Genomic DNA, 17,314 nt, shown 5'->3' on the forward strand with positions numbered 1-17,314 from the left:
AAAAAATATTTCCACTTCATTTAGCATGGCACGGTATTGAAAATTTGACATTCAATTCAACAGTAGCCTAACTATAAGAGCTGTTAATGTGCAGGAGAAATCTAGATACTTGACAGTTTTGATGGTTGACATTATTTTTTAAACGTAATTGTTTCCAATCCTCAATATATTATAGACCTAGTATATCCTTTACACACTTGGGTAAGATTATTTTATATTTTATTACGAATCAATACAGACTTATATATTGTATTCTATCATCAGCTTTTATACCTTTGATAGAAGTAGGATATAACCTACCTATCTGAAAAAATACTTATTTTAAACTTTAAATTAAGTTTTAAGCTTACCTGAATTTACGTTATACTCATTCATAATTATGTATGGATTACTCATTCATAGCACTGACGTACTTTTTCTTCATGTCTCACTTCTCAACTTATATTTTCTCTGATGCATTGTTTTTCTTCAACATTTTTTTTCCAAAACGTTTTCTGAATTTCTTGGGAAAACACTTATGTACCTGTCCACAGGTTTCATCCTTATGCAGGCATTATTGCTCAATATTATCTATTGGAAAGTCTTTATTACAGTTTTTCATTGGATGAATACGATAAGATTTTTGTTCTTATATATTCTCCTCTAAAGAATGCGCATTGAATAATTATATAAATAACTGATTTAAATGAATTTCCTATCTTAGATGTTGTACTTCCAAAGACTAGAGCTAGACGTTCCTGCAAATCAAAAACTTATTGTTTATCGTTCTTACTTACTTACTGCGGTGGCCACTCGTACCCCAGTCAGTACTTAGCCTCCTCAACTAAGCCTCTCCAGAAGTTTCGGTCACCCGCGTCCTCCTCTTTCAGGCCCATCCTCCGCATATCTTTCCGGACCTGGTCCCACCATCTAGTTTTTGGCCTTCCAGCTGGTCTCCTTCCTATAGGATTATTCCTCAGTACACTTCTTGTCAGAGCGCTTTCTTCTTTCCTCAGAGTGTGTCCCGTCCACCGTAACCTTCTGCTTTTAATCTCACCCACTACGTCTGCTTCATTGAATAATTGGCATATTTCATAGTTGTGCTTGACTCTCCAAACTCCATTCTCTGGTGTTGGGCCAACATTTTTTTCGAAGAATCTTGTTTTCAAAAACAATGGTCTTTTTCTCTTCTTTTTTATTCAGTATCCATGTTTCTGAAGCATATAGTAGTATTGATCTCATGATGGTTTTGTATAGTCTCAGTTTTGATGTATGTGAGAGGAGTGTTGAGCTAAGCAGTTTATTGCATGCATAAAAGCTTTTATTTGCCGATCTTATTCTGTTGGTCACTTCCAGTTCTTCTGAGTTGTTGTGCGTGAGTGTCACTCCCAAGTATGTGAAAGTTTCTGTCTTTACAAAATTATAGTTTCTTACTTTCAGAGATTGTTCATTGTGCCCGTTTATATTTTGAACTCTACTTATCTGCATGAGCTTGGTTTTATTTTCATATATTTTTAGTCCTACATATTCAGTTTCTTCAATCACAATATTTGTCAGGTATACCAAGTCTTCTTCTTGCTTAGCTATTACGCTGTTCAACACTAGAGAACGGAGTTTGGAGAATCAAGCACAACTATAAAATACGCTAATTATTCAATGAAGCAGACATAGTGGGTGAGATTAAAATTTACACTGTTTATCTTACTAGAGAAAAATAATTAAATAATCAATAGTGATTAGAACCGAGAAAAATTTCGACATTTTCTCAATAGCAGCATTCTAGAAGTTTTATTCAAGTAAAAACCAAAAATGTGTTTAACAATAATACTTTTGCATAATATGTTGTGTCTAAAGAGATTAATTTTCAATGTTGATGCAATATCTTACTTTCAATTGTTACCATACCAGGTAAAGATTACCAATAGATAAAGGAAGAAAGAGATTGATTATTTTCAATGTTGATGCCATATCTTTGTTTCAATTGTTATCATACCAGGTAAAGAATACCAATAGATAAAGGAAGATCGGAATATCAATGAATTAGATCAGAATAATTTTTTATAAATTTATTGACTCACTTTTTCAAGATTTTAGAAAACATCAACAGTTTATTACATTATTACATACAGTATTGAAAGATTTGATTATTCTTGTGCTTTTCAAAACTCCATCATAAATGTCAAATTCTGTCTATAGAAAACTTTTCAAATACATAAAAAATTATACAGTCAAAGCGAGAGCACCTGATTACAAAATTGTGATCAGAATTTTTCAGTCAAATTATTTGGCAGCCATGAATTAGATTTTTTTACTATGAAATATAAGAATATGGCTACGATAAGACAGTCCTCATATTTATGCAATATTTTCTATTCCATATAGATAATTTGAATCATTGTCGGGGTATGCGACCATACCAATGAGTAAATTTTCAAAACTTCATTCTTAAAAAACACAAAATTATATAGAGAGCAGTTTAGATTACTATCCTTAAATATTATGGTAACTAAAAAATCTGTTGCAAAATATTATTACTATGATTATTCGTTTGCAATTTCAATAAATTACTATCAAATAAATTATATAATATAGCAACAAGTTATTATAAATTTTACTATTATAATATTTTGATAACAGGAGATGGTTGTTTACACTTAAACACTAATATTGTATTATTTGAGGCATAATTTATTAATATTTGGAGAGTGAAAATACACTATGATTGTTTATTATATTATCGAATAAGTTTAAACAACTTTTGGAGTATAATTCAAGGTAATTGGAATAATAATGTATTTCTATGGTTAGACTGATTCAAATATAATTTCAGTATTTTAACTTTGATCAAGCACATTTTGCTTATACGTACATTATACCAGGCCAATTTAGTTAGTAATTTCAACTCTGGTAGAAGCAGCTCATCCTGAATATATTGGTAACTTGATGAAATTTCAATAAATATGTTGTAAGTCTTTCTATTAATTACTGTTTTTACAAATATTTATGAAAATTGACTATGAAAAAGAAGCACTAATAAAGGTGTCTCCTCTTTATATTATGTTTCACGTTGTTCATTATAATATGTACTTAGATTAATAAAGCTGATCAACTTCAGTTTTAATATAAATAATGAATCCATCAATTAAAACATAAAATTATAAATTTTTATTAGCCTAGTTTGACTTTTTAATTACATGTTGTAACTGAATACACTTCTAAATCATTCGTAGATAATATTCTGTTTGACATGTATAATAATACATGTTCAATATGCGATTTCGTGATATCTTATTCAATAAATAATGCGATACAAATTATTAAGGCATCATTCTATAACTATTGTCATATTCATTAACATTCTAATCAAAAATGATCTTACGAATTGATTACTGTACGGTAATTGAAAGTATCTTGCGTAGATGATGGACGCGTCGTGATACGATACACTTGAAAAATTACGTCCATTCATAAAAATGTATGCAATGATTGCATATAATGTGATGTTAGTTTCCATTTTTTAAGGCCATTAGAAAAGGTGCTTTGTGGCTGCTAGTGATATTATTCCTTATATACATCTTATATATTCAATCACTCGAGTAATTATTATCACAGTTTGAATTTGGTTCTTGACCAGCACATTGATTCAGCGAGTTTGATATTTTATTGAAGAAAACAATCCAGAAAGTTCAGCACTTCATTGTAATGTAGCTAATCTACGACGTAGGTACTTATAAAAAACTTACTTGATAGAAAGAGAAAGCTAAGCTGTCCTAACTTCTTACACAGTGAAGTTAAATATTAAATTTTCGAACAATTTTCCAATTTGATCTTACAAAGTTGTAAACATTTATGAAGATTTGTAGTTCGATTTGAATATTTGAGTTTTATCAGTCATTCAAATCAAATATTTCGTATTTGCGTGCAGTTTGCATGAAGGAGGCAACACAGACAGCTTATCACGTTCGAATCGAAGAGACTCTCAGAAAGGAGAAGACATCGGACATCGGACTCTTCTATCTTTTCTTCAACATCTTGCGAACTGAGAAAGGACTCTGAAGATCTGAACACCTGAGGAACGAATAAATTGAAAAATTAACAACAATGATTAAAAATCAGACTCTTATATCAGTCGTATGGTTCCGGTTTATACGATTTTTGAATGAAAATATGTGTTATTACAACAGATAATTTTAACAGAAAGACCTCAACCAATGGGAGAACATAATATACGGATGACGTGGAAAGTTCCTTAATCGGTTGAAAAAAATAACATTAACTTCCATCTGTAGGCCAAGATTAACTGCCAGCCAGGTCACTCGATATTATTATTTATCTTTAAGATTAACTGCTCTGCTATGAGGTTCAGTGGGGTGTGGCTCCAGATGCATTGTATAATATCATATTACCGATGAAGCGGATGTTAAATGGTAAAGAAATAAAATACCGATAGCCAGAAATATTTTTCATTTTGTGTCAGTTGTATGGTAAATGATATAAGATATGAAATGATATCTGTAATATTTTCTCTGCTTCCTAAAAATCAGATATTCGGTATGTGAAAAAGTAATATTGGCATTTGAACAATATTGATTACAAAATATTAATAATATTATTACCTATTACTTTTCAAGAAACAGAATTTTCTAACATAAGTGTCATAATCAATTATTGTGATATTTGCTTTAAATATCAAATATGAAAATGAAAAATAACGAAAATTCACCTCTGAAAAGGTTTAAAAAATAAAAAATGTTCAATTAATAAATATTATAAAAATAGATTAAATAGATATTCCACGGCACATCAAGACATTTTTATTTTAAAGTGACTGGAAAATGGTATGATAATTTTTCTACAGTTTTTTTTATTTTTTCTTGCAGATGATGCCCACATGAGAATTTAGCTTGTGCGTGGGTAATGGGAAATGCGTGAGTGATCTAATGATATGATCTAACGTCCATGCCTACAGCGGGATTCGAACCCAAGCCAGGTAGCGCTAGCAAACTGAAGGGTGCAATAGTCGTCTCGGCTATCCTGGCCGGCATATGAAAATTGATAAAATTGTGGATTCAATGCAAACCTGCTAATTAGACAGTTTGCATTACTGTATGAGACTCATCATTTCCATGTACAATATTCTTGAAGACAAGCAAAGTTTAAAAGAATCATTTGGAAAAATAAAAACTTATTCCCAAATTTTAATAACCAAACGTAGTCCAAGAATAGGAATACATTACAATGTTTCACTTTCAAAATTCAAGTCCAACTACATGTCTGAAAATAAATACTTTTTTCAAATAACCAGATATCAACTAAACCAAAATTAACAGTTAGTTTTTTAAAGTATACTTGCACATAATTTATTATCAATACAAGGAAATTGTGTTTCCAGGCATAAAAAATAAATTTTGTGCTTCAAATAAATAAGTATTAGTAGGTACCTAGTTTGTGAAGAAAATATTTGAAAGTGGGGTTGTTAGCTTAAACGATTGAAGGAAGAAGATAAAAGTTGATAAAAAAAAAACATTTTTCTTCAAAATCATAAAATTTATGTGTTCTATAATAGAAAATGCATCTTTATCACATTCAATGCGATCACATTCGAGCAGGGGTAAAGATAAAGTTTTTATTTGGAAAACAAAAACATACGAGATTCTTTCAAATCAATTTCATTTCATTTCATTTATTTGCGATACAAATGAGACTAATGTAATAACATTGGTAGATAAAATAATAAGGTAGTCCTTGTGCTATTTTTCTTCCAAATTTGTAGGTGACACAGTCCAAGATGAAGTTAGAATTTCAGGTGTACAATTTCCACAAAATTCTAGTCGAAAATAAACATGAAAACTATAAATTTTGAATTTAGATGGCTTGAATTAATAAATTGATTAGAAATATTCCACTCAATTACCACTTGTAACGAATAATATTGAGTTATTTAAGAAAATTTGGAAACATTGAAGAAACACAATCTTGTAAACACTAAAGCTCAGCTGGAATGTTAAATTACTTGTTAACCAAATATTTGAAATTAATCAAGTCATTAATTAAGTTTTACTTATAAACTCAATATAAGCTTATATAAGTCAGCATTACATAATTTTAAATTTGTTATGCATCAATTGGCTCCTCAAGGCTAAAATCAAACGGCCCATTAAAATCCAATGAGGGATTTTCTTCATCAATGAGGGATTTCTTGATGGACTAGGTCTATTTATTAATTTATTCTCACTATAATGTCCCTAAATTGGAGAAATTTCTTTAGCATTGCAACACAGTGTTGAAGATTGCTTATTCAAGTACGGTACAGAAAATTTGAAAAACCTGATAACTAATAATTTATTTGTTGAATGTTTGATTAAGAAATTAGTGTGAACTTCTCATAAAGAAAGCTATCGGTACTCTTATCTTAGGTTTCAATAGTCAGATATTTTCAAATAGCGGAAGAGCTACTAATTTTCTAACTTCAATTATCACTTAACCAGAAGTTTTTTAATTCTATTATATTATTCAATCATCAGTATTATTTTAAAAGCCCAATTGCAAAGTCTGCTACAAAGAAGTCATACAGTGAAAGATTCAAGCGTCAATGGATTTACGTTCATGAACATTGCAAGAGGTAGAAGTCATATAAAGAATAATTTGTGGATCTGGAATCAAATACTAAAAGCCAAAAAAAAAGAGAAGAAACAACATAAATTTAGTTATGAAGACATTCAAAGATATTGCAATGGATCATTATTTAGATATAATTGTCCCATCGAATAGTACATTACAAGGTTTGTGTTGTTCCAATTCAGAAAAATATTTTCCAATTAAAAATGATATATTTTTCAAAGCTTTAGTTTTGTGAGTTTAATGACCAGTTTCTAGGACACTTATAAAATTGAATTGACTACTGTATTAAATCTATGAGTTAATCTTTGGAGGTCCATTGCATTTAAAATAAGTGTCCTTCAAACCGGGTCTAGAAGTAATTGAACATTTCTCAAAGAGAAACTGTTTAGATACTCAAATTTTCAAGCTGATAAGATCTGATCATAATCTTAAAAATCAATAGGGGTTTAAATAATCTGAAAATCAGCCAAATGTTTGGAAAGCCGCCTGCATGTTGTGATAGATGCTGAAAAAAGATCTGATCTTTAAAATCAATAAGGGTTTAAATAATCTGAAAATGAGCCAAATGTTTGGAAAGCCGCCTCTATGTTGTGATGGGTGCTGAAAAAATCAGTCTGAAAACATGCAAAGCATTTAGAATGTTTCAGAAACTGGGTTTACTTTCAAAAAGCAAAATTCTGCAAAATCACACTGCCAAGACAATGTTAGTAAGCAGACTTGACCAGACCATTACCTTCTCTCAACTTAACCTGCACTGTTGCCATCTCTTATTCACTTATTCACTCAGTACAGGCAGCATTGACCAGTATACACAAACAGAAACAAATCAACATAAACATATTGCCCTCATATGAATGAAAACATTATTTATGGGAAGATTAGTATAAAGATGGGAGATACAAAAGATCGAAGAGTGAGTTGAATGCCTTAAAGATAAATTAAAATTAAACGGACCTTATATAGCAGTTCTCTATTTTTTTCTTTAATGATATATACTGGCATATTATATTCCTTATCAGTATCATATCTTAATTTATTGCATAATTAAAATTAATTCAAGTGCCATACTATTTTTAGGTATTTTTTAACTTATGGTTCATTTTCTCTTTCTTTTCGCTAAATATTCAAATTATTGTTAAATTTAGTATTAGGATAGACCACCACCAGCGAGCAAGTTGTATTTTTGCTGGTGATGATTTTCATTTCCATTATGGTAAATGTTTTTGTCTATTGTTTGATATCATGTTGTGTATTTCATGGAAATGGAACAATAAATTTGATTTGAGTTTTCAAAGCAAAAAAATGGGAGCATTTTCTAGGAATGTAAGTGATTGTTGTAGCATTATTATTATCGTATTGACTTAATTCACATTATTAATTATTACAAATACTATCAAAAATAAGAATTCAAACCGATAGTGAAATTTATTAGATTATAAAAAGTAGGAGAAATTATTGTAACAGAAAAATGGGGGTGATCATTTCTTGTTTGAATGTGTTTGAATTCAAATTTAAAAATAATTCAATTTTTTCCATAATAGTTCAAATATAAATTGACATGAAGTAGAACTACCTAACTTACTAAGCTTTAAAAAAATACTTTTATTTATAAAACTTTATGTAACGTCTTATTATATACTTTTATTAATATATACTTTTCTTAATATACCTTGCAATGATAACCAAACTATTAAAACAAGTTTAAGAAATGATAATACTGTAGTTGCGTTCATAACCTTCATTTGGAAAATTGAAAAAAATCAAGGGAAATTGAAGTTTTGGACTTTTACTATTGGGCCTATATGCTATCGATCCAATGAATGAATAAATATTAAACTGTATTTATGAAGATTAGAAATAAAATATAAGTACACTATAAAATTCAACATAGAATATTATAACATTTTATTTGCAATATGCCATTATTCCATAATTATGTAACATAAAAATGAAAATTGGTATAATTAATTTAATTTGAATAAATATATTTTTTATAAAAACTATAGGAAAATACAATTGATATAGTCTTTTTTATGATTTATATAATGAGAGCTATGCTGAGAATTACCTATTAAGGGAAAGCAGCAAAACAAAGACATTTTCAATTCACAAAAAGTGAAGTTAATTCAATTTTTAATATAATTGAGATGAACTCTGTGAGTTATAGTTGTAATATATTAATAGTCTTTAAAGCTTCAACCAACCCTTTCCAGTTTCCAGATTTTCATATTGCTATGTCTCTCAAGGTACCTAATAATTATAAAATATCACATTATTAAAATTATTATTGATAAAAAACAACATTATTTTAGGTCTATAAAGCTTCAATCAAACCCTTATTATTAGATCACGATTACTATATTTCCCAAGGTCTCACCATAAATATAATTATTATTTATGAAAAAAAACTATAATTTATTATAGATACAAATTATCAAATCTCAGATTGCTATATTTTCCAAGGTAATAATTCCATCATAATATTATAATTATTATTGATGGAAAACCCCATAATTATACTCACAATTCAATGGTGTGTATATTCGAGGACGGACAGTTGACTTCGGCACGTATATGGCAATGTTTGTGACATTTGAGCAGACAGTCTCTGCACTCATAGCCCTGCTTTCCTAAACGCCTGGCCAGCATTTTCCGGCATACCTGACATTGCGTTCCTCTGCACAAAACACAAATTCATTATACAAAAAGTCCTCCCATATGGATAACAATTTTGAAAGATCAAGGAATAATTTGGTAGAAACTCTCTGTATAACAAAATGCATGTACCGGGGGTTTTGTGATTCAAACATCAAATATAGTCTTCAGTGATCTACTCACAAGTAATGCCACTTCCACACTCTTGCCAAGTACGTACTAATGACGACGAGTGAGAGAGTGTGGGTGGCTACTATGCCACCGCTTACCGTTACTCCGCTCATATGAGGTTTTTGTGATTCAAGCGTCAAATTTATGGTCTTCACAGTGAGGAATTTACACAGCATACAAGTAATGCCACTACCACACTCTTGCCAAGTACGTACAAATGACGACGAGTGCGAGAGTGTGGATGGCTACTATGCCACCGCTTGCCGTTACTCCGCCCATATGAGTTTTTTGTGATTCAAGCGTCAAATTTATAATCTTCACTGTGAGGAATTTACACAGCATACAAGTAATGCCACTTCCACACTCTTGCCAAGTACGTACAAATGACGACGAGTGCGAGAGTGTGGATGGCTACTATGCCATCGCTGGCCATTACTCCGCCCGTACAGATGTATACAGCGAGTCGCTTGGCAAGCGACTAGGCGAGAGTGTGATGCTGGAATAAGGGTGAGCATCATTATCAAAAAGAAAAAAAAATGATGTTGCTTTCCATGACAAAACACTTTTTAATAACTTTGTTGTAGTTCAGACACTATGTTACTTGTACACTGAGTTTATTGTAGCTGTGTTTACAAGTAACACAGTGTCTACAAACTACAACTACAACAAAGTTATTGAATAATGATTTTCATCTAAAAATTTGCTTGGAAGAGGTTTTTTATGTTGGGTGGTAAGATGCTATATTCACATTACTATATCATCTTCTATTATTTTACTTTCAAATCCTAGAGTATCTCAATTGGAGATGAATACAAAATTCTATAGCAATCATTAATTAGAAAAAATATATAAAAAATGATACAGTAGCATAGAGAAAAGATAGCATAATAAGAGATCCCATGATATAGGTTGTTCATTTTCTAAACACTCAAGCCGATTACTGTTGACTAATGTTCATTTAATGAAAATGGAATACAAAATTCTATAGCAATCATAAATTAGAAAAAATGATAGAATAGCATAGAGAAAAGATAGTATAATAAGATATATCATATGGTATAGGTTGTTCATGTTTCAAACACTCAAGCCGATTACTGTTGACTACTGTTTATTATTAATGCTTTGGCTAGATGAGAGTGTAATAATGGCACAGTATGAGAGACTGCTAGCGTCACATAGCTTTACGTAAAAGAACTACTAGGACTATTTATTTATTTATTCATTCAGAATTACACAACTTACAGAGAAGTACCACAGGCTTACGCCCAAAACGGTTCCAATTTCAAGTCTATCGGCTTATTTATTTATTTATTTATCTATCTATTCAATCATTCAGAGTAATTATACAACTTACAGAAAATTACCACAGGCTAACTTACGCCCATAACGGTTCCAATTCTAATTTACACAATAGTTCAAATGAAGCTAGAGGTTATGTGAGTCACTTCAAAATTCTTCAATTACACACTCAATTTACAATCCATACACACAAAAATTATTTTTAAATTAAAAAATACTTCTAAATTGAATTAAATTAATTACAAATAATTGGAAAATTCCAAACTTTGAAAAAACTATAAAAACGGCTTAAGTTGACAGTGAAATTTGTAACATAAACGCCCTATACCATGGGATATCTTCTTATGCTATATTTTCTCTAAGACGATAGTTTTAATTAGTATTAACGATCACTAATTGATAATTACCCAGGAAGATGTTTGGCGATGAATGTGTGATCATTGAATATGTGGAGCTTGATTCCTTTCTTTTTCCATTTACCTCTTTGTGCTAACGATAAAGGCACCAGGTAATATCTAAAAACAATAGGGTAAAATTTAATTATAGGGTAATATTTATAGGGTAATATTTATAATCGGTTGATCAACAACATGGAAAGGAACTCTTCATAATAAAAAAGAGTTATTAGGAAATATTTATTTAATTACCAATATATTAATCCTATTATATTAAGCAAGCAATTTCTGCATTTATATAACTGGTTATTTTTATATTTGGTTATTTATGTTTAACGGATCTCGAAAACGGCTCTAACGATTTTCACCAAATTTGGAACATAGTAGGTTTATGACATAAAGATTAGTTTGCACTAGATCTCATTCTTGGGAAAACTCGCTGAACGACATTAAAAGGGTAATTCATCCTTGGCTGAGACAGCTGTGAATAGTAAAAAAGTGAATGAGCGAGTGGGTATGTGAAAAATCAAAATATCGCATCCCCGAAATTCATAAGATGACATATAGCCAGCTGTGAAATATGAACACGATCATTTTAGAGAATTGTGTTCTGTTTATCAATAAATAAAAATAACCAGCGAAGCTCGGTGCCCCGATATTATTAAAACAAACTTGATAAATAAACTTGATAAAATTTTCGTGTTTTGAAAATATATATTGAGAGAGAATAGATTCAAGAGAAATGAAAGTGTATCGCTTAAGCTCTTATGTTAGTTTAAAAGACTTTTCATATCTTTATTATTACATAATTGAAAAAAGAGGACTCTGAGAAGTTTGAATAAGAGAAGAGTTGATGACAGGAAGGAACTTTGAGGAGTTTTTAGAAGAGACTCACTTGAGAACTCCATTCTCGACAGACTCGAGAACCAGTGTGGAAGCTTCGTTGACGTAGGTGCGTGTCGAGGCGCCACTGATGCCTGATGCCTCGCTGAGACTTGACCGAGCTGAGCCTTCCCGCAGGCTGGGCACTGACAAATAGCCTAAGGGCACAGACTCAACCCATTAATCCAGTACAATCATTCAAAAATAAAATTCATTCGTTTAACTTTACAATTCAAATGTCATCCAAAAAAAGGTATAGGTCTAAGAATGTGAAGGTTTATGTGGCAGAGAGGATCTAAGAGTCCTAACTCCGCCATTAATGAAGGCAAAAAAGACTGTTAGAAAATGAATACCTACATCCATTCAACCTTAATCCAGAACACTCATTCAAAAATAGAATTCATTCGTTCAACTTTACAATTCAAATGTCGTAGAAAAAATGTATAACAATGTGAAGGTTTATGTGGCAGAGAGGGTCTAGAGTCCTAACTCCGACATTAATAAAGGCGAAAAATACTATCAGAAAATGAATACATTATTCATTCAACCTTAAACCAACAAGACTATTAAAAATAATTTTGATGTTTCGAGGTACAGCTTGAATCCATTAGAGAAGCCCAACTAGGTACTACATTAATGAGAAAATACCTACTCGACTGAAATTTGAAAACATTACAATCAGGCTGGGCACACACCAGTTAGTCAAGACAAGACAAGACATGATCAGACACGTTCAGACACAATACTTCACATAGTTGCTTATGAAGCAACACACACTGATTATTCATTGCAATTGGACATGTATTCACAATCAACCATCTGAATTATTGTGACTGAACGTGTCTGACCATGTCTTGACTTGACTAACTAGTGTGCGCCTAGCCTAAGGCCAGTTAGTCAAGACAAGATAAGACATGATCAAACACGTTTAGTCACAATACTTCACATTGTTGCTTATGACGCAACTCACACTGATTAGTCTTTGAATTTAGACATGTCTTCATAAGCAACTATGTGAAGTATTGTGTCTGATCATGTCTTGTCTTGTCTTGACTAACTGGTGTGTGCCTAGCCTGATTGTAATGTGACTGAACGTGTCTGATCATGTATTGTCTTGTCTTGATTAACTGGTATGTGCCTAGCCTCATTTTCAACTATTGATATTATTGGAGAAAATTATTTCGGTGAAGTCAAAAAAATGGATAACACTGAGAGTTCATACAGGAGGATATCCTTAGCATGATTGATGAGAAGTTGAGCAGTTCCCCTTGGAATGGATCAAATTATTTATATTAATAATGGATATAATAGTCAATTATTTACTTCACTATGAATAACATATGTGACTAGGTATAGTTATACTCCGTGCAAATCTTCTTCAGACTTGGAGGATTTTGCGGCGCAGAGAAATGGAGGGAGATCAGCCAATTGCAGTGATGGATTGAGTCATAGGTGGAAGCGTAGTTGTCAATTTGTCGAATAGAGTCAGTCGAGTCTGTGATTGCAGAGAGGAAACTTCCTAAGTTTAACATGAGCGCTTGAATACTCACGGGAAGTTAGAGAACACTGGCCAGTACAGAACGGCAACATGGCAACCGTTGTATCCCTACCGCTGTATGCCTTCTCTGCTGCGCATGTCCATTCCAAGTCAAAAGTTAATTTGAACGGAGTATAATATGATTCGGGGAAGGAACAGTTTTGGACTGTGCCTGTTGGTCCATCCCGAAATATTTTAATGAATGTGTTTTGTGTATCATTGAATAAATAAATAAATAGGCTATAACGTCACTGAATAATTGCTTTCATTGAGACACTGTAATATTTTCGAAAGGAGTAATCATTAGCTATTCTCTGAAACGTCAATGTTTATTAATCGATAACATATTATTTCCATTTTTTCCATGCTCAGGCACAGAAATATATCCTCATTTGTAAAATAGTTTATAGTTGGGAAAATATTTGAGAATTTCAAGATGAGTTTTTAAAATCTACTACTTTACATAGAATGTACACCTTTAATATTATTTCCAAGTGTTACAAAGGCAATAAATACAACACTATTATATAAATATGAAGAGTTTGAATCGATTGAAAATTATATATTCACATAATTCAACAGAACTAATCATTGATGGATTACAATAATTAGTAATTAGATTAATTTTTGTAGCTTTCAATACTTACAAACACATGCAGCAGATTACAGCAAATGCACGTTTGGGTTGGCATTAGTTTCAATCCAGTCAGAAGGAGGTTTATGGAATAAGAAAATAACACGGTTAATAAGTTAAGATCATTAGGGCCGTTTGCACAGTGATAGTTTAAACTGAATTTCATTTTAAACTGGATTAAATTCGTATCAGGTCTAGTTACCCATAATGTGTTTTATTTTGAGTTTAAGCCACCAGCTGATTCAATTGAGTTAAAGCTTTGACTGTGCAAACGGCCCTGAGCAGTCGAATGTTATATTAATAACTCAGTTGAAAAACGCACAGCACTTATAACTGAATACGGTAGCAAAAATTCTCCTGTGAGTGTATGTCAATCTGTACGGTAATTGATTTTATCTAATCTTCAATAATATAGTCATAATATTTTGTGAATGGTTCAACATTTCCTATATTATATTCTGTATAAAATCTATTCCAGTTGAAGCAATGGATTTGTAAACTATTTATACTCTGTCCAGACTGCGATGAGCGCTGAAAGATTAAGCCGACCCTTCTACTACTCACACACACAAGCGCAGTCTCCTTTTGTGTGTATGAGTAAAGGGACGGTCTGCCTACCTGTATACTAAGTAGTATACATAGTATATCAATGGCGCAGGTACCCGGGCGTGTGTGCCTGCGCGTGGAGGAGCGAGGGTCGGTTTAATCTTCCAGCGCTCATTGCAGTCTGGACAGAGTAGGATATTCATAATCGCAGCATATATTAATAAAACTTAATGCGTTAATCACCAAGTGGAAATGATATGGTACTTTTGAGATTTTCTCAAAGTCTGTGAGAAGATATTAATTAATCAATAAAATAAGCCTAATAACAACAATTAGTATATAGAAACAATATTAACAAGTCAAGATCTTGTGTTGAACAACTAAACTGTTATTTTCTAAGGGCCATATGCACAGTCTACGTTTAACGCTAAACCACGTTCACTTGAATATAAGTGATTGCATTATTTATCATAATGGGTTTCATACGGGGTTTGAACGAACAGCTGACATTTCTCCGTTTAAACCGAGTATCTGCATACGAGCCTAAGTCAATGCTGTAGTAGTACATTGCAGAAAACATGTAGCAGCTGACTGAAATGATAAATAACTCGACTTATGCCCTATGCAGATCCTCGGTTTAAACGGAGAAATGTCAGCTGTTCGTTTAAACCACGTATGAAACACATTATGATAAATGCAACCATATCTACAAGTAAACGTTGTTTAGCGTTATACGTGGTGTTAGCATATGACCCTTAGCTGGCTATCTCATAGATCGTGAATACTCCTATAGGTCCACATTATAATGGAAGTGGAGAGAGACAGGAAGACAACGTTGCCGATCCTCTGTCTTGTCAATGCCTTCTATAGATGGTAGCTGATACAGGTTTAATGATGTAATATTAATTGTTCATTCTCATTAAAAATAATCAATTATATTTTATTGAGCAAGAAATTTCATTTTTCAATAATTTTATAATGAATTTTCATAATTAAGATGAAATATTTTGTTAGTGAATTATTAATTTTACATTTTTAAAAGACGATCTGGAAACAGAGCAAAGCGAGAAAGAGGTAGCGCTATCCGCTTTGTTGAATGATAGACAAAGATAGCAATACCATCCAGAAAAATATTGAAAAATACCATTGAGCAATAAATTATATTTTCAATAATTTCATAATGAATTTTCATAATCAAGATGAAATATTTTGTTAATGAATTATTAATATTCTACATTTTTAAAAGACGATCTGGCAACAGAGCAAAGCGAGGAAGAGATAGCGCTATCCGCTTTGTGTTGAATGATAGACAAGGATAGCAATTCCATTGGTAATCAAACACTGCCATTATAACGAGGACCTCACTATATTATTGAATTACATAATATTTTAGGCTCATCTCACACTTACGCGACTCAGGTCGAGAAGAGACTCGACTCTAGTGGAGAGCATGTGTTTCCAAATAGTGACACTCAGACCAGTCGACTCTAGTCTCCGCGACGTCACCATTTGAAAACACATGATGCTCTCGACTTGAGTTGACTCTCTTCTCGACCTGAGTTGCGTAAGTGTGAGTTGAGCTTAGGAGTATATATATATATATATATATAATATATATATATATATATATTATATATATATATATATAATATATATATATATATGCATGTGCATTCATAGGCCAAAGTTTGAAAAAACATAATTTACACTTAATATGTTAAATAGTAATAGAATCTAGTAAGTTGTGGAGCCACTGACATGCCTCTTCTCCAGCATCATGAACTTCTGTCAGCCCTCCATGAAGCTTAGGAGTATTCACGATCTATGAGATCTGGCCATATAGGCCAAACACTGCCATTATAACGTGTACCTCACTATATTATTGAATTTAATTATCTTTAATTGTTAATTCAAACTCACGAAAACTGCAAACAACGCACTTTTCTATTATAAGTGATGTGTGTGAAATGGATGTGATACGACTACCTGTAGAATGTGCCGAATGGGCAGATGGGTCGCGGGCTCGATCAGCTGATATGGATCGATTCAAAGGATCCAGGCCGGATTCATCCGACTCTCCCGGATCCATCGATTTCGATCGCACCTTCGAACGATTCAGGCGTCGTTTTATAGTTCCAAAGAAATCGCGCTTTTTCTTTCTACTTCTTCCTCTCTCTAAAACAGAAAATATTTATACATTTTATATATGAAGGACTGCTGAAAAATGAGATTTATACTCGTATAATAAGCAATTTATACAAAATTGTTGAGTAGGCCTAACTAGTGAGCAAAGTGACACTGCTGCACCGTTAGAGAAGTTTACGACTATACAGAGTGTATATGTATGGGAACCCTTCAATAAATACTTTTATTGCAAATGGCGGCTGATTGAAGTTTGAGTTTATAATTGATAAATTTTAATCAGCCGCCATTTTAGATGAAAGTATCATAGAACATTTTAATTGATGGCATCTTTCTAGTTTTGAGAAGGCCTTTAAAATGATGTATCACACAATGGGTGTTTACGTTCAAAATATTTGAGTTACAATGCCTAATTTCTTTTAAAACTAAAACTTCAATCAGCCGCCATTTTGG

General features: G+C 31.9%; 1 protein-coding gene across 1 annotated transcript in view; it reads right to left on the reverse strand.

The window, feature by feature from the left end:
- Window positions 1-2,030: 2,030 nt before the first annotated feature.
- LOC111044175 overlaps window positions 2,031-17,314 on the reverse strand; it is an 87,908-nt gene continuing 72,624 nt past the window's right edge. The window contains exons 11-15 of the mRNA XM_039422925.1: window positions 16,703-16,894; window positions 12,016-12,160; window positions 11,133-11,240; window positions 9,125-9,277; window positions 2,031-4,047 (exon numbers count right to left, since the gene is read on the reverse strand). Coding sequence (XP_039278859.1) covers window positions 3,993-4,047; window positions 9,125-9,277; window positions 11,133-11,240; window positions 12,016-12,160; window positions 16,703-16,894 — 653 coding nt within the window. The 3' untranslated portion in view covers window positions 2,031-3,992. The remainder of the gene's footprint in view (window positions 4,048-9,124; window positions 9,278-11,132; window positions 11,241-12,015; window positions 12,161-16,702; window positions 16,895-17,314) is intronic.

This window comes from Nilaparvata lugens, chromosome 3 (assembly GCF_014356525.2).
Source record: "Nilaparvata lugens isolate BPH chromosome 3, ASM1435652v1, whole genome shotgun sequence".
In the NCBI taxonomy this organism is placed as follows: domain Eukaryota; kingdom Metazoa; phylum Arthropoda; class Insecta; order Hemiptera; family Delphacidae; genus Nilaparvata; species Nilaparvata lugens.